The sequence below is a fragment of the Cyprinus carpio genome, chromosome B16, assembly GCF_018340385.1.
Source record: "Cyprinus carpio isolate SPL01 chromosome B16, ASM1834038v1, whole genome shotgun sequence".
Taxonomy (NCBI): domain Eukaryota; kingdom Metazoa; phylum Chordata; class Actinopteri; order Cypriniformes; family Cyprinidae; genus Cyprinus; species Cyprinus carpio.
In genome coordinates this window covers 2830871-2857007 of record NC_056612.1, presented here as the reverse complement: position 1 = coordinate 2857007, position 26137 = coordinate 2830871, and the positions used below count along the sequence as shown (strand labels likewise).

The 26137-nt window shown below is 35.3% G+C and overlaps 1 protein-coding gene across 2 annotated transcripts in view; it reads right to left on the bottom strand.

Annotated features, from left to right (window-relative positions):
• Positions 1-26137, bottom strand: part of LOC109105197 (glutamate receptor ionotropic, kainate 2) — a 180783-nt gene that overhangs the window by 43787 nt on the left and 110859 nt on the right. For both annotated transcript variants that reach the window (XM_042740352.1, XM_042740350.1), the window contains exons 8-11: positions 24270-24377; positions 23415-23528; positions 14318-14524; positions 7176-7399 (exon numbers count right to left, since the gene is read on the bottom strand). In XM_042740352.1, the coding sequence (XP_042596286.1) occupies positions 7176-7399; positions 14318-14524; positions 23415-23528; positions 24270-24377 (653 nt within the window). The remainder of the gene's footprint in view (positions 1-7175; positions 7400-14317; positions 14525-23414; positions 23529-24269; positions 24378-26137) is intronic.

The window sequence follows — 26137 nt, the reverse complement described above, 5'->3', positions numbered from 1 at the left end:
AAATGTGGATAACCAAATAGTTGTTGGTCCTCACTGACTAACCTCATACAGGTTTGGAACAACTTTGGGGTTAATACATGATGACAGACTTTTCATTTTTAGGTAACTATCCCTTTAATAGAACATAAGTATTAAGATGCTAAATATGCCACACACATATGCAAAAACATGATCACTGCAAATTGATACCGGGTTGGGTTTTACTATCAAGATTTAGGAATGTGTTTTCTTAGAAATATTCAAGCTGTTTTCAATAAAGAATGTTTCTTTAATTTGCAATACTTTCTGCTGTACAATCCTCCACATTAGTAATAATAAAGCCATTGTACTGACAGCAGTTTTCTCATCTCACACATACAAAAAGGATAATGTCTCCATCAAAGCACATGTTAAGTGCAAACGCTGAACTAAACTGTATAACAAGCACATTTCATGGACTTCAATACATTCCAAAGCTGCTGAGACTGAGCCTATGGATTATTTTGAAATGCATTATGTAATTTATTTTTACATAACATGTACATGTTGTTTATGCATTTATGTATTAAACAATGAAACTTATATCATAGCATGTGTCTTGTACTTTATGAGTGCATTCTTTTTACAATTATTTTGTTGTAACTGACAGCTTCAGATGCTGTCAAAATAGCTTAACTTGTAGTTAACCCAGAATATCCATTTAAAAGGATTAATTTAGATGCCCAATGCAGATGATCTAGTCAATTCCATCATCTCCACACCCCAATCCCTCGTACTGTGCTATCTCTCTCCCACATTGAGACTTCCCATTTACTCCAGCTAAATATAAGTGACATTACATTAGTAAAGGTTGATTGGGCGACAATTAAGCATTGTGACCCAATTCTGTTTGTGCTGAAGTAATGGAATAAAAAAGCATCCACAGGCTTTTCAAGAGTTGAGCAATCTAATACCAAGGAAATTATTTGTCTCAGCAATTTTTTTTATTCTCTGCTAAAACTCTAAAATGGAAACAGAAATTATTGACTTTCAGAGACTAATAGTAGAGTACACAACATTTTCTACATATGAGTCTATGAGCAAGATTCATCAAGTGCTGGTGCAATCATAGTTTTTTCTATCTAATTTGATCGATGTGCTCTTTAAATAGCTAAAGAAGCAGCTAGATAGTTAGCAGTTATTTGTGATGCAAGACTGAGTACACACAAACTATAATCTTGCAAAGATGCAACTGCTGCCCCAGACCTTTCATGCTAAGGGTCTTTGTGCAAGTTTACACAATCATGTCCTGTAAAGCCAATTATAACGGAAAATCTAACATGAATGGCTGTCATCGGCTGGAGCGTGCCAACAGAGGAGAGAGGCGACGAACAGGCTCTGTCTGCATGGGACGCGGCTTAACCTGCTGCTACGGGAAGCATCAGTCGCCCGTTAGCTGTCAGTTTGATCCAATTATACTGACCTTCTGTTATCTCCGGTCATCTGTGCCGCAGAGGGAAAATTTTGAGCAAGGTCAACATGAAGAGATAAATGAAGGCTGAGGAAACATTGATGCCTTGGGAAAGAACAATGGTGCCATTTCTTTTTTTCAGAAAGTCATTGTGCACAGGACCGATAACGCACCTGATAGCAGTCATGTCAGATCTGGAAGACTGACATATTTAAATAGCGTCGCTGTGTAGCTGCATTTAGCATCCAGAACATGGGTGGAGGTCATGTTGCGGAGCTGACATACAGTTCAATAAGGATGCTACACAAGGATGCATTGCTAATCAATGCACTACCATAGATTTCAAAGACTGACTGCTTGTTCAGCATAGTCTTACTGGGTTTTTGGTCTTAAGAGATGTCTAGTATTCCTGTAGTATTTCAGTGCCAAGCATGACCTCTTTTGAATTTGAATTTTCTCTAACCTAAATCTGTTTTTCCTGGTTTTATTCAAGTCAAAAACATATTATTTAACATCACTGAATTAATGTAAATACATGCATTATAATTGTACTCAAATAAAAATGAATAAATGAATGAATGAATGAATAAATAAATAAATAAAGATTCTACTAAAATATTTAGTTCCACTTTATATTTGGTGTCTTAAAATAATATGTACTTAACTATAAAACAATGAATTGTTCGCTAACATGTCCATATTGTGTTCAGGTTTTGCTGCTATAGAGGTGGGATATGGGTAAGGTTATGGGCAGGATTGGTGGTCAGGTACATACTGTAGTAATTAACAACACTTAATATAAAGTGGGTCCCTTTTTTTCTTTAAAGATGCATTACTCTGATATGGCTTTTTAACATCTTTTTCAACAAATCTCACTTTCCATACTTGTATGTAACACCTACTCCAATCAATGTTAATATCAGGTCCAGGATTATAATTTCTTGCATTTGTTTCACTCAGCAAATTACAGAAGTAGAATTAGTTGCAAACATTAATCTATAAATTAAATAGAATAGACACCTGCAAGATCAAACAAACAATGTTGAATTAAGTTTAATAGAGCTCACCTAATTCGTATTTCTTATTTTAAACATAAATAATTGTTAATAAACAATGTACTAATATATATATATATATATATATATATATATATATATATATATATATATATATATATATATATATTATATTTATCTTCTTTCCATCCTCTTCCCTCCTAGACTTGGAGTTAATTATCTAGTCAGCCCCACACAGCAGTCTGTTAAATCATCCTAAGTGCAGCCCATTTAGAAGCATATTCCACCTGGAAATGAGCAGGATCTGATAAGCACTAGCGCCCTGACTAGTGAAGGCATTACTCATCTTGTGAGGAGCACGTATCTTTCCTTCAGCATGCTTGGGTTTTCTCACTGCAGTAAGGACAATAGTTTATTAGTGATGCTTTCTAAGGCAAACACTACTACAAATATTGCTCGCACTTTTGTTTAAGGATTTGAACAAACTCCAAATCCTTAGAATTAAACTCTGGTGTATAAGTCATCCAGCACCATTTGCTACAGACATGAGTGATACATTAAATCATTCTGCTCGTTGAGGAGAGGTGTGCAAATTAATACTCTAAGCAATTTGATTTATGATTTTTGCCTGGCAGACGATAAAAAAAAATCCTAGATTTCTCAGATCCTAGACTAAGATTGAAGTAACCTGAGCCCTATCCAGGGACCTACTGTATGTCACAGTGGTTCTTTTAACTTGGGCCAATAAGAACCCTCTTAGCAAACACCCAGAACATTCTGGCAACTGCACAGCAACTCATTAACAAGCACTAAGAACACCTTATCAACCTCTATGAACATATATTAGCATTGTGACAAAGCCCTGCACTATTTTATAGGCAGTCTATTACCTTTCTTCTGAAAATATAAAAAAAATCAAGTTAACATTGAATCATTATTTGTACCTTGAAGTTATATATTTCTAACTAAGGTGTACATATTAGTATCTAAATAGTACATAGTATTAGTACCTTTTGGAAAGGTATCATCTCAGTGATAGCGTTTATAAGAGTGCGGCATCTTAAATGTAAGGTTTTTTTTTGTATATGAAAAACTTAAAGATGTAGGCTAACAATGTATATTAAACTTTGCAAGTTCATATAATGCTGGATTAATAGATAAGTTCATCTGAAACGGCTTTTTAACATATTTTCAGGCTTCATGAATCTCACTTATTTTCCACATTGCTAATCTACTGTTCACAATCCAATCAATTTTCAGTGGATAAAATCTGGTCCAGGATGACATTTTCTTGCATTTGTTTCAAAACTGGTTGCAAACTTTAAACTATGAATAAGATATAATAAACATGCAAGATATATTAAGGAATAGTGAGATAAGCTTGCCTTTGATAGGAATATGGTTTTACACGTACCACATTCATGATCAGATAAAACTAAAAAAGACTGATTTATTTGAAGCATTAGAATCAGAAGCAACATTTGAGTATAGCATCAGCTGCATGATTTACAGCATCAAGGTAACACTTGTTTTACGGCAAGAACCAGTGTCATAAGTAAGTGTAAATCATTTCCAATTGAGACTTCCTCAGCTGTTTCATCACCTGCTTTCGCAGAAAAGAGAATAATCTTTGTAAGTAGAGGAAAACAACAGGAACAAAAACAATGGCTGATATGCATTACAGATCCTGAGAAGAGGTTAAATATTTGACTTTCATACTGTGCCCTGAAGGAAGGTTTCTAAATACTGCATGGTGAGAATAAGCCTTAGGAAACCCTCCACCAGTCCCCATTATGTCACCCTGTGATCTCTTTCTCTCTCGCTCCTTCTTTCGCTCTCACACGCAGACATGTTTGCTGCATATACCGCTTTATAGTGCACATACAAAAGCAGTTGCACATGCACACATAAAGAAATGTGTACAAAGAGACAAACACATAAACACAGTAATGCTATCTTGTGTTAGGACTTGTCTGCTGTGTGTTTCTGTTAAAGCATGCTGTTTAATTGTGTACTTGTTATTTGTGCTCTGGTTGAGAATTGGAAAGGTGAACACTTACCCAGCATTAACATTAGTGCAGTTAAAAGGTGCATATTCTGAACCAACTTAGATGACAGTTGTAGCTTGTTATAAACTTGTGTGATCATATTGCCAGTAACATTTATAAAGCACAAGTGCATTAACCATAAAACTCTTGGGTTAGACCAGTTGAATGCGGTCAACCCAAGAGTTTTAGGGTTAAAATAAGGCCTTTTCTTTGGATTTCTCCCCACCATGTTTCAAATGAAGACCAATGGAACGTACCAATGCATTTAAAATCAATCTTATTGATTAATTCAAAGATAGTACTATAGCACAAATTTAAAGGAACATTCTGGGTCTAAAATAAATAAACATAAGCTATCAATAAAGATTAATAATAATAATAATAATAATGATAATAATGATGGGATGGATGGATGGTTGTAGTTTAATTTGCAATATTCAAAATATCAGCCCTGTTACCTCTCTTGAGACAGCCTTGTTATATGTAATTCCTTCTAAAAAGGAACAATTTTATTTTATTTCTTTCTTCAGTATTTGACATTTATGTAAAGCCTTTAAAATCGTATTCTTCTCATGAATGGGTCATGCAATGAATTTGAGATTTTTAACTTTTATAAGTTTGTAGAATTTAAATAGGTTTTTCATGGATTCAGAAAGTAAATGTAAGACTAGTAAGGCTGACATGAAAATTCAACATGAAAATTCACCCATTCGCATATGTTTCAATTCTATTTTTTTTTTTTTTTTCATATTTTTAATCAGAATGGCTAAACTAGTTTTAAACTAGAGATATGTACAGTATGCAGTTTTTGACTATTGGGTGCAGAAAAAAAGCCATCCTACATCTGTCAGTTTGGGAGCAATGGGGAAAAATATAAACTGACAAATTTTAATGTTGTGCTGTGAAATACTGAGCCCTATCAGGTATAAAATAATCCATTTGAAAGCTATGAACATATGAAATTGTCCATTCTACTCTTTTAGAGTAGTTTCCTGTACACAGTTCAGCTAACTGCTGCTTGCAGCTATATTTGTGTTTATCTTTACAAACTGAGTTACGAGTCAAAATTATTTTCTAATCAACATATTAACTTGCACTAAACCCAGAATTTCCTTTAATTAAGGGACAATTAGTCCATAATGTCTACTTACTACAAACAATGAAGTGTTACATCCATAAATTAAGTCCTAAAAATGACTTTATTTTGTAACTAAATGTTGCCTAATTTAAGCAGTGAAATACTAAGGATAAATGCTATTTACTACATTATCTGGGGTTTAATTCTAAGTCTCCAAAACAAGAGCTTATCATACAAGCAGTTTTTCAAGTGTTCACTGCTGCCCAAGGATTTCAAAGTTGTTATTGTCTTCAACCAACTGTAAAATAATTTTGAGTCTACCAATTTTGGAAAATGTGAATATGCATTTTTGTAGCATTACATAGAATAGAATCTCAGTTTTCCAAAGGCAATGTGAAGCAGGATGTGGAAAAACCCAATCAGAAAAGAAAAGTATACACAATAGACACAGTAGGGACAGCGAGGGATGGGGGAGGTTGCGTTTCACACCAGAAAATGCCTCAATCTCACTCTCACACACGCTTGAACACTCCCACAAACCTATTTTCTATCTTTCACACACATACTGTCTTGAAACTGTGATTTTGCATCTTTACTTTTATGGTTTGTGCTATTTTGCATTATCTGATGAGAGGCACAAACTGTAGCTCCTCTGCATCAAGACAGGAAGACCAAAGCAACCCTTATAGCTCCTCTGCTATGTGTTTGTGCTTCTCTTTTAACTCTTAGTTATCTCCTGTTCACACCTGCAGGTATTTCATATTTCTATCATTTTTCCAGGAAGCGCCTGAGCCAAACCTCGTCACGTTTCATCATGTAAATATTGTGAGAGTGGCATTCAGGATTCTTAAAGGAATAGTTAACCAAAATCAGCGGTGTCCAAACCATTTTCCTGCAGATCTGTTGTCCTGCAGGGCTGAGCTCCAACCCTAATTAAACACACCTGAAGCAGATGATCAAGGTCTGGTTCATTAGAAACTACCAGGCAAGTGTACTGGAGCTAAACTCTGCAGGACGGTGGCCCTCCAAGAACAGGATTGGACAGTTAAGACATAATTTACTCATACTCATTTTGTTCCACGTCCATAGAAGATTAAAGATCTGGAGCAGTGTTTTTTTTTTTTTTTTTCTCAACTAAAAGGAATGGAGGTTAGTGCTGTCAAGCTCCAAAAAAAAAAAAAAAAAAACAACATAAGAGCATCATAGTCCATACGCCACTTGTTCTATTGTATATTATACATTTATTCCTCATGCAAAACTATCGTATGGCTTTTCTGAAGACTTGGAATATAGTGCATGTGACATAAGGACATCTTTCATGATGATTTGAAATTTTGAAATAATTTTTTTAAGTCATTTTGAATCTTAGCAAGCTCATTTGCTTTGAAGTTTTGACTGTATTTGCTCCATGGGAAAAAGGTCATACAGATTTAGAACGATATGAGCGTGAGTAAATAATGTTAGAATTTTTATTTTTGGAAGAACCGTTCCTTTAAGGCCACTTAAAGTTAAATCTAAGAGTGTTAACTGTTTCAGTTAGCATAAAATGTTAATGAGACAAGGTAATGATGTGGGGTTATGTCTATATGTGGCTGGTATGTTACCTGGCTATGACAAACAGCACACAACTGACACCCAAGTAAGCGAGCAGAATATACATCCAGATGTCGGGGGACAGGGGGTTGAGAAAGGAGAACACCCCCGGGTTGGTGCCGTTGGGTTTGCGGTACATTATACTTATCCCCAGCGTCATGAAGGGTTTGGAAAAGTCGATGACCTTCTCCCGCACGTACGTGATGGCCAGGGGCGCCACTGCAAGATCAGCTTTCTGCCAACAAATAACGCACAGGGAAAAGAGCGATAGGCTGTAAATCAGGGCGAGCAGAAGCATTTAGAGGAAATCAAATTAAGAAAACAGGGCTTTTACACATCACACACTCTGCCCCACAGCGTTTAAGAGGAAATTTAAAGCCCTCTCGTGGACTCACGCTCTCTCTCTTGATTTACCTGCTACTGTTTCAGCACTTACTAAAGCCTTTCGTGATTTACTGGGTCTAAGGGACCGGAGGAGCGCTGAACCGAATCCACTCTCACAGCTACCCAACTAGACTAAAAAATGAACATAGCAGTTATGAAAAAGGGAAAATGAAGGGGGTTAAAGGTTTTACAAAGGTCTGACGCTGTTGGCTCTCTGTCAGAAGCAGAAATAGCCTGTGTCTCTTAGCATATGTTTCCAGGGCCAGTTTGACAGTAAGTTTTTAGTCCACATCTAAAAATTGTGTAACAAATAAAAGTTGCATGATTTGGTCATTTGTGTTAATGTAAAAGAACATATCTTAAAATACCCACCGGTTTCCAAAAAGTCATGAGAAAATTTAATGAAGTTGACACAATTGGACTCGTTTGTGCATTCCGCTTGTTTCATTAATGAAAAATAAAAAAATAAAATAAAAAAACATAATTATTTTACATTTTGACAAATTGGTGGTGAACTTGTTCAATTATTATTATTATTATTATTATTATTATTATTATTATTATTATTATTATTATTATTATTATTATTATTATTATTATTATTATTATTATTATTATATAATATGGGAAGTTGTGGCCTAACGGTCAGAGTGTTGGACTTGCAACCCAAGGGTTGCGAGTTCGAGTCTTGGGCCGGCAGGAATTGTGGGTGGGGGGAGTGAATGTACAGCACTCTCTCCACCTTCAATACCATGACTGAGGTGCCCTTGAGCAAGGCACCGAACCCCCAACTGCTCCCCGGGTGCAGCAGCATAAATGGCTGCCCACTGCCCACGGGTGTGTGTTAATGGTGTGTGTGTGTTCACTGCTGTGTGTGTGCACTTTGGATGGGTTAAACGCAGAGCACGAATTCTGAGTATGGGTCACCATACTTGGCTGTATGTCACGTCACTTCACTGTCACTTATTATATTATTATTATTATTATTATTTGGTACAAAAATGTCACTATTTTACTTTTTGATGAATTAGTGGTATTTTTTTTTTTTTTTCATTTGTATAAAAATAACATTTTACATTTTGACCAATTGGTAATTCCCTACAATTTTACACAACTTTTTTATGTTTTGAAAAAATTGTGGTGAATCTGTGTGATTTCATTGGCACAAAAACGTAGCTATTTTTTATTTTGACAAATTGGTGGTGATTTTGTATGATATCATCTGTATGAAAATGTCACTATTTTACATTTTGATGAATTAGTGGTGAATTTGTACAAATTCGGTGCATTTTAGCAGAGCATTTTAAGGCACAATAGGCACACTCCCAATGCAAATAATATTGCAAATGGTAGGCACTGTAATTATGCTGATCATTTTAGCCTTAACAAATTGCAGTCTATGTAGAGCGTTCCAGATCAGTCACTTAAGAGGTTCCATTTCTATTGGCTGCTGCCTCGGAAGGCAGATAATGATGCTCTAGGCAACCGCCTTGTTTGCTTATGCTTAGCAAAGGCCCTGCCTACACGAACGCTACTCAACATGCCCTCAAATTATTATTTATTTATTTATTTATTTATTTATTTATTTATTTATTTATTTATTTATTTTTTGGCTTGTGTGATGTTGCCATCAGTGTGACAACCGCAGCTGCAATAATCAAAACAGGAGTGTGACTGTATATACCATGTGAGGGCTGAAATGTGTCAACTGGTAGAGATTCTACTGTACTGTTTATACCACTGTATATTCTCAGCAAAAAAAAAAAAAAAATCAAACTGCAAGCAGAAAAATACTGCATATAATCTGTTCTGCTTCCAGTGCAGGCAGCTTAATTGTTTATAATGGGAGAAATTGAGATGTGACGCTTCACTCATGTCCAGTGTAAACATGCCATAACAAGTTGTTTACAAATGCCAAGCAACAATGTGGCTTTTCACAGGTGTATTTCACAGGTGTTCACAGATGTTTTGGGTCAGTAAGATTTTTGGTGACACTTTAAGGGCCAAATTCTCACAATTAACTAGCTGCTCATTAGCATGTATGTTACTAGCATATTAGCCGTTTATTAATAATTATAAAGCACATATTAATGCCTTATTCTGTATGATACTATTTTTGATCCCCTAATCCAACCCCATAGCTAAATTTAACATCTGCCTTACTAACTATTAATAAGCAGCAAATTAGATGTTTATTGTGGCAAAAATCTTAATTAATACTTAGTTAATAGAGATAATTGCTCCCTAATCGAAAGTGTGACGAGATTTTTATTTATTTATTTATTTATATATTTATTTATTTATTAAGTATCTTGAGCTCATCAGGGATGCATTTGTTTGATCAAAAAATACAGTAAATCCAGTAATATTCTAAAATATTACTAAAGCTTAAAACAACTTCCAATTTTACTGTATTTTTAAATAATCTATGCCTGTTAGTCTGAATTTTCAGCAGCCATTAAGGCCCATTCACACAAAAAAAAAGATTATAATGATAAAGATATAGTTTTAAAAACCATTCTAAATTGAAAAGAATATCAGAATCCACACAATAAAATATAACAATAATGACACAGAGGAACGGTATATATATATATTTTTTAGCTAATAAAACATTGACAGACAATAAAAATTCATCCTGTTTTAAAGAGCTTGAAATCGGCAGATGACAAAACTGCAGTGCGTGCTTATAATAGACAAAACATTATTGTGTGTAAGTGTGGTCGCTAATAGTTATCTATATAGCTATCGATCTTTATATAAACAGGCCATTACTTTTAGTATCATATGATCCTTCAGAAATCATTCTTATATGTTGATTTGGTGTATATTATTATTAATGTAAAAAAAAAAAAAAAAAAAAAAAAAAAAAAAAGGAAAAATAAAATGTTTTCTGCTTAAAGAGGTCATATGATGTTGCTAAAAAGAACATTATTTTGTGTATTTGGTATAATGAAATGTGTTTATGCAGTTTAAGGTTATAACAACACATTATTTTCCACACACGGTACATTATTGTTTCTCTTTTCAGCTATCCAGCGCATTGTGATTGGCTGAATGCCTCAAGCGTGTGACAGAAATGTTACGCCCCTTAACATTGTGATGCCTTGTGCGCCCAGAGTGACGAGACATAAACATGAAACCCATTATAAACGTGATATAAGAATGATTTCTAGTCGTGTCTTCTTTTGGAAGGCCAAACAAAGTAGTTTAACTTTTTCAACGACACAGCGTCACACACCGCGGCCTTGAGTGAGCAGAGTCCGGAGGCCTAGAGTGAGCCACGGTCGGTTTGAGTGAGCAGAGGCGGGCGGCTTGAGAATGGTGCGGCAGGTGGATTCTATGAAGGAGCATACCTTGGACATTGTGACAACCACATGTGGTGACCCCGGGCTGGACTCCACGGTGAAAGCCGATTAGGCGATCCACAGTGCAAAGTCGATGTATTTCCTCAGCGACCAGCACGGATCAGCTCCAGGCATGACGAAGCGGATATTTTCCTCTTTTGGAAGGCCAAACAAAGTAGTTTCGCTTTCAAAACGAAACACACAGCGTCTTTAGGAAATGGTGGTGGCGGCAACAACAATACTACAAGGAGAATTAAAGGTACGCCTTCTTTCTTTGCGTGAACATCTGGGCGGTGTTAAGCTAATCTTCCCACATACTGACGTAGAGATGTGGGGGTGTTAGAACGAGCCGTTTCAGGGGGCGTGGACGAATCTCAACTTTTATAAAGAATATCTCTTGGATTTGAGAATTTAGTCTTTGCAAACTTTACAGATCTTCTTTAAGCACCAAGAGCTTGTAAGACTCCAAAGCGAAATGAAAATTTTAAATCGCATCATATGACCCCTTTAATATTTTGGTGGAAACTTGTTTGAACAGTACCGCACAGTATACAATGTGTAACACTTTCAAATGTGGCTTATATGCAATCAAACTTATAACTTGAGCATTTTGCTTTAAACCCAAATGTGAAGTTACCATTCATTCATTCATATTATGAATAATTTTGTGCCTCTCAAACTCCAAGTATCTAAAGGGCAAAGGAATCCTGGTCTACACTTTGTATTCTTTTAAATACTGCATACTAGTTTTGAGCCCTTTAACTTATTTTAAAAGCATATGATTTAAGATTTAAATGACACATTTTCAAGCCTAGTACTGAGGATTCATTGTTTGACTACAGTATGATTGTGAATCTGAGATTATACCCGGTACGATTTCAACATGATAATTCTTAAAAGAAACATCCGTTCTGATATGGTAAGGCCGCTATTTCTCCTCCAGAACTGATGGAGGGTCTGCTGTCGAACGGCTGACACCAGCTAAGACGGCTGTGCCCCTAAAACTGACATTTAGTTCAGTTTCACTACTTTTACTGTTACAATTGGTATAATTTCAGTCAAAATAAAGGCTTCCATCTAGAATTATTGGATTGTCTATAATTATTCCCAGAGGGGGCAAATTAATGCCAGAAGTGAGCAGATGTTGTCTCGCTACCTTCTTTTTTTTTATTCTAAAGTCCTTTGACAAGATATTTTTATCTCTAGCACATCAATGTACTGGCAAACTGCAAACTCCAGACTGCTCTGAAAGCTTGTCAAGGCCAATTACAGTCTGTCCTGCTCTCGTCTTGTGTGTGGCGGGGAGGGGTGTTACAGTGTTGCTGGGGAGTGTTACAACAACACACACACCCTCCACTTTTACAGCACACGATCTGACCATGACCAATTGAGGAACAGTGACTAAGAGATATGTCTGATGTATCGGTTGGAGCAATGGATACTATTGAATATTGGGTGTTCTCAGCAATGTGTTTATTCCTATCTTAGTCTTTGTGGAATCTAATGAGGGTGTTGAAGGGCAGTGTTTTGTCCTGAATGTGTGTGTTTGTGAAAGTGCATGTGCTTAATAAGCTCTATAGGGGGAAACTAATGCCAGATTTTTTCACTTTGTGTCCTCTCCGCAGTATGTGCTCGAGTTTTATTTTATCGCATTTCGTACCATCTGCTATGCGTGCACACACGCACTGTTAATCTTATTTTCATATCTGTTTCCTCGATGAAAGCATCTTCTTTCATTGTATAATCTTGACAAGTCCCTTCTGCAGCATGGTGGGAATGTGTCAGGATTCTGCACCATCCTGAATTGAATTAGGAATGCCTTGTAAATTACACTACAATTTCTTAAAAATGTAATTAAATTTGAATCGAGGCAGCAAACAGGAGGCAAAAATCTAATTTCAGCTAAAAGAAGTAGATTTAACCTGTTAACTCTCACCCCGTCCCTACATTTACTTCATTAATCCTTATCTAATCATGACAAACTATATATCGTTGGAAAGGTCTAAGACTCCTAAATAGATATTTTACCAATGTTTTTTGTCAAAAATTATGTGGGAAAAGTAATAGATTAATTTATGACAATAGTGCACCCTCAAAAATCTATATCATAACAGGAGTTCTGACCTTGTAAAAAAAAAAAAAAAAAAAGTCTTCTTCGTTGCCTTTTTCTCTGTCACACTTTAGAAATAATCAGAAATGATATATCAACTGAAAACTTAAAATCTCAAAATTCATCCTTTAAAACCCATTTTAAAATCAGTCATTGCATTACCACAAAAATGGTCCTTCAATATCATGTTATAAAAATTTTTGTTCATGAATTATAACAATTTTAGTTTGGAAAGTGCAAAAAAAAGTCAATAACAAAAAATGTGATAAAAAGTAAAGATATTCAAAGAAATGTATACAACTGCAGTGTAGTTTTTAATAGTAATATAATTTCATTTTAGTATGAATACACACAACATACGGGAAAGAGATGAGTTTTGAATTTGTACTAAAGTTTGGGGTAAATAAGTTTTTTTTTTATCTTAAAGAAACTAATACTTTCATTGAGCAAGGACATGTCAATGTTCAGCTGGTCAAAAGTGACATGAAAGAGTGTTTTAATGTCACAGAAGAGTTTAAATAAATGCTGTGCTTCAAACTTTATATTCAGCAAAGAAAAAAAATAATAAAAAAAAAATAATATATATATATATATATATATATATATATATATATATATATATATATATATATATATATATATATATATATATATATATATATACATGATTCCAACATTAATAATTATATGAAATGTTTCTTGAGCAGATAATCTGCATTTTAGAATCATTTCTGAAGGATCATGTGACAGTCATGTGTAACTTGTTTTATATTGTAATATTTCAAAATATTTTTACTTTTCATAAATTATTAATATTTTTCATTAACATATTTTATAATATTTTTGTTTTTACCACCTTTTCTTAATATATGCAGTAAATCAGCTTTGTTGAGTACAGACACTAATTGTGCACTCATTTTGATGCACATTATGTATTGCTGCATGAAAGAAATAAAATTTGCTTTAATGGTTTTGATAGTACTAAGAAAGAAATCAGACTAATCAGTTTAGAGAAACATCAGTGAATAAAACTAATTAGTCAAAATTAATGAGTATTATTGTCACAAAGCTCGTGTGTGATTATGTTGGATTCCTTTTAATTGCTATTCAATAAACTCTTCTACCAGTTTTTTTTTTTTTTTTTTTTTTTTTTTTTTTTGGTGTGGGCAGGGGGTGACCAAATCTGTACATATCCACATTGATGATTTGAAAGGGAGCCAATTTCTCTCAACCTTGCAGGGTTGTACAAAGTGAAAAAGAGCCAACCTGAGTGCAATCAAAACAGTATATTGGATTGTGGAGTCTGACTCACATGGTCCATCAGTTCTCGGATCATGCCGTTCCACTGCCCCGTGCTCTCTTCCTGCGCTCCGTACTTGCCATCCTCCACCAGTCGTATTTCGTAGGTGAAGCCCAGGATGGCAGCTAGCTCTCGCAGCAGGTCGATGCAGTAGCCCTCGAAGCGATCGTTACCGTATAGAGGCTTATCTGACTTCTTGAACATCACGTAAGGCTCTTCCTGTGGAGAGAGAAGACATTGTGCTCTGATTGTCAGAAATATGTCTGATATATATCTGATAGGGCTTGCGCACCCACAGAGATGTGTAGCCACAGGGAGTGAAAACTTGTATCATGCAGCTCAAACTACAGTTTATATATAATATAATATAATATAATATAATATAATATAATATAATATAATATAATATAATATAATATAATATAATATAATAAAGCACATTTCACTTTTTTTTTTTTTTTTTTTTTTTTTTTTACAGAATAAAGTAAGTTGGAACAACAGGAGGGTGAGTAAATGATGACCATTTTTATTTATGTTTTAAAAAGGTGGTAACTATTGTAATGCATGAGCAACAAATCAGCAATATAAGGCTACATCCACATGAAGCTTTCCCTATCCAATACCCCCACCCCCCATCTCAAGAAATATCTGCGTCCAAACAAAACCACGAATATGACACAAAACGATGTAGTATAAATGCCAGACCAGTATGTGGCACTGTAATTCTGCCACAGAGCTACATTACAAATGGAGAAGAAGACTTGGACTATGCGCATAAACCTTGCGCGCGGTATACAAACGAACATGGAACAATACTTTTATTAATCCATGTTAATGTTAGTTAATAAAAAGACAATCATTCAGTGTTTGTTCATGTTTTGGTTGCTGTTATGTGACATAGTGGTGTTTGACTAGGGGCGAGACGTGGGCTGATGATGTCATCGTTTCAAAAAAAAAGATATGGATTCGCTGTCCGCACGAAAACCCAAGGGTGGCATTTTCAGATTTATCCACTCTGGGACCCCGTTTAAAAAAAAAAAAATATATCACTCTCCCAAAACACTGGCTCCGTGTAGTCAAAATGCCTATATGATACAAAATTTATGCGTATACATCTAAACGCATCTCCGTGTGGATGTTGCCTAAGCTGATCTTGCCAATCTGAATGCAGATATCTGGTTCAGACTACAGGAAGCTGGTGTGAACTGATCCTTCTATACCATTGAGACTATTCAGGAAAATGTGTTGTGCCAGGGGAGCTGATAAGCACTTTCCCGCCCCCACGCTGCTTTACCGCCCGCATATTCATGGTCCTAATGAACCAATGAGAGGCAGCCTGTTCACAGCAGGAGCCCGGCATAGAAACAACAGTTCCTCTCATGCATCAGTGCTCTATGTGTAAACTATTTTCATTTTTTATTTATTTATTTATTTATTTATTTATTTATTTATTTATTTATTTTTGTCATAAATTGACAAAAATGACATTTAAAAACATTGTCAGTTCAGCCACCTTAAGACCTGTACACAACAAGCACAACTAATCACAAAAAAAAGCATGTTAATCATTCAGCTTTAATGCAAAAAATGTCATTAAACAATAAAGGTATTACATTATTCACATTCATACTATATAAAATATAAAACTCATCTAATAATACATATATTGCCTTTTCTAATGCAGAGACATAGAAATACACAATATTTCTGATACACAAAGTAGACAAAGTAAAAAAGTCTTCACTATAATGCAGTGTTACTGATCATTTTATCATTATTCATATGAAGGAGGGACTTGATCCATATCTAAAGATCAGAATATCATAGAGACTTGGGCTGGCCTCTTTCGAAATGGGCCATTTAAGTAACCACTTAGTAAGCACCCAAAACACCTTAGCAACTGCATGTGAATACAGAACACCTTAGCAAAACATTGAGAACCCTTAGCAACTGCATAACAATGCCCTGGCAATCACCATAGCATCATGTTGGTGAGTTTCTATAGAAATCTAGCAGTCACAGTTTATTTTGTGGAATGTCACAATCTAGTTTCATGTTTCATCAGTGTCTGGTCATGAATTCCGCTTGACTAAATTGCTCTTGGTGCATGAGGTTTTGGCCAGAGCTCTAAATCAAAACAGAGCATGAGAGCTCTGAGATGTAAGCGGACTGGCAGACAGGGAACCTGTGTTGCTTCCAGCTCAGTCAGAGCTACCTTTAGTTTATGAACACTGACCGGATGCTCCTTCAGGCCTCTAGTGTTCAGATCAGATTTTCACTGGCCGAAAGTTGTGTCAAATAAGCCCCCGTGAGCTTTTTGCACTTGAGCGTTGTTTGTGCGTGTGTGTATTTCCATGGAAACAGTGCTGAAGTTGGAGAGGGTTGCTCACAGAAAGCGATAATATTTCATAACTGTCTGAGCTTTTTAAAGCCACGAAGCACTTTGACTTGAAGCTGAACACTCAGCGAGCGCCACAGCTTTCTTTTCCATTTGGCTTTTGTTTGTGAATGGTTTTACATTCAGCTGCGTTTCATTTAGAGTGCTGAGCTCAAACATCTGCGATATCCACCAGTCTGCGCAGCCAACGCATCATTCAGAAGAGTGGCATTTTGCTTGCAAATGGGTTTTTAATTAGTTTGATGATTTTACAATTATTTTGGGATAATTTTAAAATGCATTCCTTAGCATTGTCTTTTTTCTATACTTGTCCTCTCTTCTTCCAACTAAAATGTCTATTTGTGATGAAAGACAGGGAATGAGAAAGCGTATGCTTGAAAGCTCATCTTTGTGTGAATACGCATGTTTACACCAAAAAGAAAGCAGATCATTCAAGGTCAGAATGCTGCAGTGGCTGATGGGTAGGACAGCTACCCACAACTCTGAAAAAGATGCATCTTAATAACTGAAAATGCTCTGGAATGCTTTGAAGTACTTGTGAAATGTTTCACGGAAAAATAGCAGGAGATACATTACGTTTTCTCAAGTGCCAGAGGTCTCCGATTAATGTTGCTGAAAACCTACTATTTCCGCATTACAAAGCTCCCTTGATCAACAATGCGAAGTTGGAGATGTCTGCACTTTGCTGCGGCAACTTCAGAAGTTTGTTAAAAGTCATCAAAAAGCAACTTCGTCATGAGATCTATTTCATATTGAACACATTTTACATAAATCTCACAAAACCTGTCAAGATATAGGGATCATATTGCACTCCAAATCAAAAGACAAAAATAGGATATTATATTCCGCCTAAGGAAACAAAGCCCATTTGAAAACCATTAAGATGTTTTGCACCTCAACATTTTTTTTGGATGTGATAATAGTTACATTACAAACATTATGGGCCACTGCTTGATTTAAGGGTGGGACTCCACTGCCACAGGCCTAATGAGTACTAGATGTCATTTAAGACCATATTTCACAACATTAGATCAAAAGATCAGAAAAATCTCATATATGCTCCTGGAAAGTGGATGAATGTGGACAGAAGATACCAAGTGTAAACAGGGCCTAAATGCATTGATGCACTGCCTTCAGTCTATACTTTATAATCATTCTACAAACATACACTAGACAAGAATAGACTTGACAAGAAAATCTGAGACAAGGGCAGAGTTTAATCCTAGTCTTGCATTCTAATAAACATAGCTCTGCATGCTAAGAATATCATATAATTGATGTTTCTTCTATGTAAGTTGCTTTGGATAAAAGTGTTTGCTAAATGCATAAATGCAAATGTAATGTAAATGTAATTGTGTTACATTTCTGTATAAGAAGCATCCAACCTGCCTCAGACAATTTACACTACAGCCTCCTCAGGAACAGCAAATATTGCATCTAAACTCATAACAGAGCAATTGAGAGAATAAAAAACTCTAATTAAACCAGTAATCCATTCAGCAGATGGCAAAGAAACAGCCCCTAAAAGCGAAGTCACCTTCCATTACTCGCCATCTGATTAAAAATAGGAATATTTTGACTCTTGGAACCAAATGATACTTGTTCATTTGTACCCCTTTTTAAAAATAAACCAGTTTTATCAATTTGTTGTGAAGCTGTTACTCTGAGTAATATCTGGAGGTGAATGGGGCTATTAAATCCAGTTGGAAAGCTACACACGACACTGCGCTGCTGTTTTCTGAACTCAGCAACCCCAGACTGCTGCCTGAAATTGTGATGCTGAAAACATTCAGCTATTAATCACAGACCTGGAGAACAAAACATCCTGGAAGATAAGAAATAAGAAAAAATGGAACTGTATTGTGATGTGCAAGTAAACTATTCCTCAGAACCCTACAGTACATTTACTGGTCATCTGATGCACACTGCACACAAAACTGGCAAACACTATCTGAAAATCAGAAGTTCTGATCAGATGGACTGGTTCTATGTAGTTTCCAGCAGTTTGAGTGCACCAGTTTACCTGGAAATAAGTTACACCAAAAATGTTTTTGCAACATAGGCTCATTGGAAATATGTCTCTAAATACATTCCTTCAAAACTGGAAAAAAATAAGTATCTATACATACAAATCACTGCATTTTCCAGTTGAAATACACACTAGAGGCAGTAAAACTCAGACAACTTTTATTCCTTTTCACACAACGTATAATTTGCAGAACTACATTTTTTGATTAATAAAGCCTAATTTTTGCACATTTATCATGTCATGAGTTCAAGTTTAACACGCTGCAACATTTAAAAACTGATACTTTTGAATGATAGCATCACATATCCAGCTTCATATGTATGGGTTTTCATATTCAGTAGGTTTATTTGTAGTAAGGTAGCTCATGCAGTATGAATAAGAGCTCAGGTATGAATCCCGTGAAAACCCCCAGTTCAAACCTGCATATTAGGAAGCTCAAATGGCACTGGTGCATCAAAAACATCCACTGTTATATCAGTTTTGCATTTGTTAACTCTATTGGGTAGGTTTAGGGTTGGATTTGGTGTAGGGGATATTTACAACATGATAGAACATTAACTTTTAGCGACACTCCCTAGATATTTGAATTATGAACCACCGCAATATGTACCTCAAGCAGCATAATAAAAACACAGCCTATGTCAACTTAACAAAAACGTGCCAGGGTCACATATTGAACCCGCGTTTTAGCACCACTCGCTGGATGTTTCACTTTGAAACTGCCTCGAAACGTGCAGTAAGGTACGAAATAATGGTGTTGCAGAAATTTATGTAGAGGCATGTTTTTCCAATGAGCCTGGGTTGTTTTGTTTTTTGTTTTTTGCTGTGACTTACAGCTTTGGAGTTCGACACTAAATACATCTTTTTTTGAACGAATCAGCTGAGTGAATAATTCAATTACCTATTCATAAATACAGCTATGTTTCCATCCACCTATTTTAATGCACATTTTGGAATATCGCATTAAAAAAAAAAAACACTGGATGGAAATGCCAAGATGTGCATAAATTCTAAAAATGTGCATTAAAAACTTATGTGCACAACTGAGTAGGGTAAACTTTTTATTCAATAAGATAAAATGTGCATTAACTACGATGGAAACACTTTTACCTAATAAATTCCACCATGCGCATCAAAAAAGTCATGTGACTCACACGATGGGACGGGGAAACCTGACTAACCAGCAGACCAATCTCGTTCCACAGCATCTAAAATGTTGTTTTGGTCGTTCTGGAATGCCTGAGCAAAGTCTATCATCAAAGTATTTCTGTATAACTGTCTTACTTGACTGCATTCCCAAACAGCAGCATCCACCTCTGAAAGCAATGAGCACAGTTATTGTGTTTCATCTGCTCGCTCTGAGATGCAAGTGATTTATCATATATGAAAATTATTATATAATATTACCTTCTCCTACTTTTCTTAGTGATATATAGTGCTGGTTGATCGGGAAGTGATGATTTTGTTCTCTTTGACTCGTTGGATGGAAACGGTCCTTTATTAGCAAATGTTTTATGTGATATTCCAGTTTTGCGCACAAGCTTAAATCACATTTTTGGATGGAAACATAGCTTGCTTCATTCCTGAACGAATCAGCCTTTTTTAATTAATTAGTCAAATAAATGATCCAATGACTCAACGACTGACTGACAGTGACTTGCTGCCACCTAATGGCAGTTTTGGTTTTATATTTCATCTTATTTTTCCTATTACTTTATATTTATTAGGGTGGCTGTATGCGCCGTTCATATGGGACACGTCCCGCCCAGGATTTTCATATTGCCTAAAATATCCAAGTTTTGACTGTTTGCACTGTGCAGGTCTATCATTGTGTGAAATTCATGAGAGCTATAGAGAGCAGAGCAGATGGCTCCTTATGCTTTCAAATCGCTCTCACATCTACTTTGGTGTCTTTTAATGACTGGTGTGCAACGACGCTTCAAGTCTAGCAAACGAACAAACACGTGCGCATATTTGCATCGTTTTGATCGTTCCCTGTAGATCTCACCTTCTCACGCACAGCCCCACGATTGGTCGATTATGTCCAATACCTGCATGTTATTGGTCAAACTGCTTTGGATGTTTTAGGCAATATTAAAATCCTAGCCAGGACGTGTCCTGTATAAACGGCGCATATGTCCACCCTAATATTTAAATACCAAAAAAAATATATATATTATCTCATAACATTGATTACGTAATTTAAGTAGCAGTGTAAACGCATTTATGCCACCTTGCTTATACCTTTTGTTGCATTAAATACTCTGTATAAATGCCACTTTAGATGCAGCCTCTGCATTGCAAAACACGGATAGATTTGTAAAACTGATACTTTTTTAATTTGATTGTTAACAACCCTATGGTGTCCTATTATTCTAAGTGTATTTATTGATTACATTTATTGACAAAAAAGTTGACACGTTCATAAGGTTAGGAAAAATTGCCCTTATACAGTCAAAGGTGAACAGTCAATGAAAGTGCTTACTTCCTATTACAGTGATAATGTCTCTCAACTCTTCTTTTGTTACTTTTTTTAGAAATCTGAGAGCAAACCTGCAGCATGTTTGCTCACAGCCTATTAATAGCAATTTCCTTTCTGCAGTGGCACAATGACGGCTTCAGAGGCAAACCTGCGGGCATTAAACTTTCATGTAAGGACTGACATTCACCGCTCAGCATTCACCCCTCCCAGCAGTCTCCTCTCACACTTTCTCTCCCTTCATTCATGACAGCTTTGATCCTTGGCCGCCTGACTCAGGCAACTAGCATTTGGAGCATTTAATGCATTCTGATTGGCCACTGAGAGTGAATGAAAACACTGACACTAAACTAAGTTTAAAATAAATAGTTTTGGAAGGTTCGTTCAAGCTATCATTAACCAAATCTAAAACCATTTAAAAAAATCTTTACACAAAATTAAAATATGTATTATTATTTGTATAATAATAATAATAATAATTATTATTATTATTATGAGGCTGATGAGAGAATACCAACATGATATTTAGAGCATAAGGAAACATTTAAATGAATCACCAAAGTCATAACTCATCTCATATTCAGAGTTTTAAATGTTAATTTGTCTCACACTTAGTAAGTAAATTAGGCTTTTCAAAGCCAATAAAGAAAATCCATTCCCCTCTTGCTGACATTAAGTCGTGACGCTGTTTTCAATAATTCTCTACAGTTGGGAGATGTTGCATATATTTTAATTAGAAATCTCTAAATATTTTCCAATATTTGAAACAGTTGCACCATTTGACAGCAAGTCCATAATCAGAAATGATGACTGATGCAACAGTATAGGAATTTAGAGGCATAAAGCAAAGAGATATTTATTTGGAATTGTTTTTTTCTTTTTTTTTCTGACTCAGAATACTGTCGTTGTGCATGATCAAAAGGACAAAAAAATGAAGACCTGGAAATTCAGAGATGTAGAGTTTGCCACAAATGTCAAATACAGATTTACTGTTTCCTGTGACACTAAACCTGTTAACCTCTATGTTGTCATTTTGTTTTCATCCATTCAATCAAAAGGCAATTTTAATGCAAGTTTGTGACATTTCTGTGAATATTTTGATGTGATTTTCCAATAGAGTTGAGACAAGCAGATCAAAAACATTTGGTGTATATGCTTTGACACGAAACACAATTGCGAGAACAGTATATGTGTTTCCTTTAGATAAAGTCCCTTCCACCTGCTTCCAAATTTTGGGGTAAACATTCTTCATATTCACATAATCTGTTTTATAAATTTAAGAGGTATAAATACCCCCTAAAGTGTAAGATTTAAACTCCAAATCAACAGCATGCCACTCTAACAAACCATTTGCTCAGCCACTGTGCTAATCTATCAAGTATGTCACGGTTAAAAATTTTTATTTGTATTTTTTTTTTTGTAAGGGAATAACACCGCACTCACAGAAGTGATACTTAAATGAAAACAGTGAGCTCCTTCAAAGAAAAGTGTGCTTATACAATTGTCTGTACAGAAATAGAAGAGTTTTCTCAGTGTATTTCATCAGTAGGCATGTCATCTGAAAAGATGACAGGAACAAAGCTGCTATACTGATTGGTGGTGAAAGACCGAAATGGTTGGAACAGCCTAAAACCACAAACCCAGAGTGTTCCGTCACTCAGGGACGATGACAGTGTAATCTGACACGAGTGAGCTGCCTTCGGCTTCAAATATCAGAGAAGTTTTAGAAAAGAGGGCAAAGGGAGCAATCATATGTGAATAAAACAGATTATTCAAGGTCTGCTGTTTTAAAGACTAATGTCAGTATGCGAGAATACTGTTTTAAAAATGCTATTCCACATAATTTAAAATGTACAAGGTAAATAGTAACAACACCTGAAAAACAGGATCACATCAGTGAGTAGTGCTATGTACAGTACAATGTTACAAATGCAGGATCCATTTCAATGAAAAAAAAAAAAGCTTTTTTATTATTTTATTTTATTTACCTAATTAAAATTAATTAGTTAAATTAACTTTTTTATTTATTTATTTATTTAGTTATTTATAGATGTTTTAAATGTTTTTTTTTTGTTTGTTTTTTTTTAGGGCAAAATCAGAAATAATGATAAATAAAATTATTTCCACATGCAGTCACTAAAATATTATGCATGCAAAATAGACAAAATAAAGTGCTTAAAAATAATGAAAATAATCAATTTACCAATATAGTGGACACCACCAGCGATCTGTTGGAGAGAGAATCCGACACATTGGCTGCCTTTCCCTTTTGGTTTTCCGTCATGTTCAAACCACTTGCAGGATCCCATGTCCCAATCTGCATAAAAAAAAAAAAAAACTTAATATTTTCATTTATCTATGAGATGATACAACAAGAGGATGAATACTACAATAATGCAATAAAGAGCACTTTCCAACATCCAACAAGTTCTCTTCTTTGGCCACAGAATCTATAACAGTTTCAGTGAATGTTGTGTGGGTTCTTTACTCATTGGGACACATTATCTATGCAGAGGCTTAAAGGAAGTGATGTGAAGACCATGTTATCATGCACAAGAGAGCAAAACGAAGAGATGGAAGAGAGAGCGAGTAAATGAGAATTGCTTCAGCAGACCAGAGAACTGCGATCCCATTCCTCCCTTCTCATTTACTTCAGAGGACCCTCTTGAGAACTGACAACTCAAAACAAGATGACAAAGTGCAGACGTTCACGCACGTACAGCTATCAGAAAACAAAGTACTTCAGAAAATGCACGGCCTGTAGTTTGTAATTGCAAATCACCTGTTTAATTCAGTCTTCATAAGGCTAAAGGGCTACTGAGGGCCTTATTATTAAGGGGATAAATTATTCATGAAGGTGCAGACACATGTGGAAGAGAACCGGGAGGTCACGTTTTGCTTAGAGGCACTCCGTATGTGTGTGTGTGTGTGTGTGTTGGGGTGGAGGGGGGTTAAGTGTCTGGGTGAGTGTGTGTATTTACTGGTGTGCACACGTTTGTCCTTATGAAGGACAGCAGGTACATAACTAAGGACATGTGAAAGCAGAGGAAACCAGCACCTTCTCTAGCCCCTCTTCCTTCAGGCTGATCACATCCAGATCGAAATCTGTCCTCAGGCCATTGGTCCTGTTGAAATTTATCCGCCCGGTCAAACCATCCCAGTGGGCCTGGAGGTATAAGAAAAATATTCATTATAACCATCCTGAGACATCAGATGAATTCTTCCTTTCTGGCCAAACAGTGAAAATATGTCATTTATCAGAATGAAATGCTCACACTTTTATATGTTTTTTTTTTTTTTTTTTTTTTTTTTTTAATCTGATCTTCAGGACAGACAATCCTCACTGCCATTTTGCAGGTTATGAATTTAGATCGGTGTGTAAAGAACAGGGTTATTATAGTAAAAAAAAAAAAAAACCTGAAATAAAATATAATATATACTTTTAAAAAACAAACAAACAAGCAAGCAAACTAATAAAAAATAAAGTAAAATGCAAACAGGGAAATAAATAAATAAATATTAAAACCTGAAAGTGACGTGACATACAGCCAAGTATGGTGACCCATACTCAGAATTTGTGCTCTGCATTTAACCCATCCAAAGTACACACACACAGCAGTGAACACACACACCGTGAACACACACCCAGAGCAGTGGGCAGCCATTTATGCTGCGGCGCCCGGGGAGCAGTTGGGGGTTCGGTGCCTTGCTCAAAGGCACCTCAGTCGTGGTATTGCTGGCCCGAGACTCGAACCCACAACCTTAGGGTTAGATGTCAAACTCTCTAACCACTAGACCACAACTTCCCCTAATGGTCAGGGACTGTTCTAGTATCTCAGTGATATTAAAATAACTATATTCAGTGTATCTACATTAATTATTATAGATTTTTCTTTAGTTATTTCGGGTTTTTTTGTTTCATATTTTCTGTACAATTATAAAAGCAATTTAAGAAATATATTTTTATTATTTATACTAGCTATAAAAAAAAAAAAAATTGTTTGGAATCAACCAATCAATCAACTTTTTTTCTCCTAAAACACATTCTATCCAGTGTTGGATTTTGTAGTGAGAGAGAGAGAGTGTAAAATTGTGCTTTGAGCAAGTTTACTTCCACAGAGTCCAAAAGAAACATCTGTAAGTTTTAGATCTGACACACAATAAACACAATAACACTCCACTAAAAACAGCAAAGACGTCATTTTCTTTACTATCTATAACTGAACTAAATTATGCTATTTATATAATTCTTGTCACATAGAAAACCAGGTAAAAGGCTGATTTAGTTGCTCTCAGATTGCAAATGAAAGATAAGATTCAGTCTGATTTTTTTTTTGAAAAACAAATCTTGAGTCACATGTAAGGGTAAACATTTAAATGAGGTATGAAGCCAGCCATAAAATGAGAGGGTAAAATTTTACTTGTTGTTAGAGCAGCTGCAGTACGGAATTGTGTTTATATATTTGATTCACTATCCCAACGCATCAGAAAGTTCTTAGACCCTAAAGTACATAAACTATAAAAATGATCATAATAAACGACTGTAAAAATGCTACAATAATGGGGGTTCAGAAAGTTATCTTACTATATATTGTAAAAAAAAAAATATATATATATATAAATATATATATATATATATATATATATATATATATATATATATATATATATATATATATATATAATATATCTAATGGGATATTAAATGTAAATATATGTATTAAATGTAAATATTTTACAAGTTACAATTAAAAACATAGACTGATATTCACCGGAGAACCTTTGTGTGTGTGTGTGTGTGTGTGTGTGTGTGTGTGTGTGTACAGTATGCGTCTTAATGTATGTTTCTTTAGCATTTAATAATAATATTTACATAAACAGCTCACAATAAGTGGTTTTCTGGTGTTCATATAAACATAATCAGTG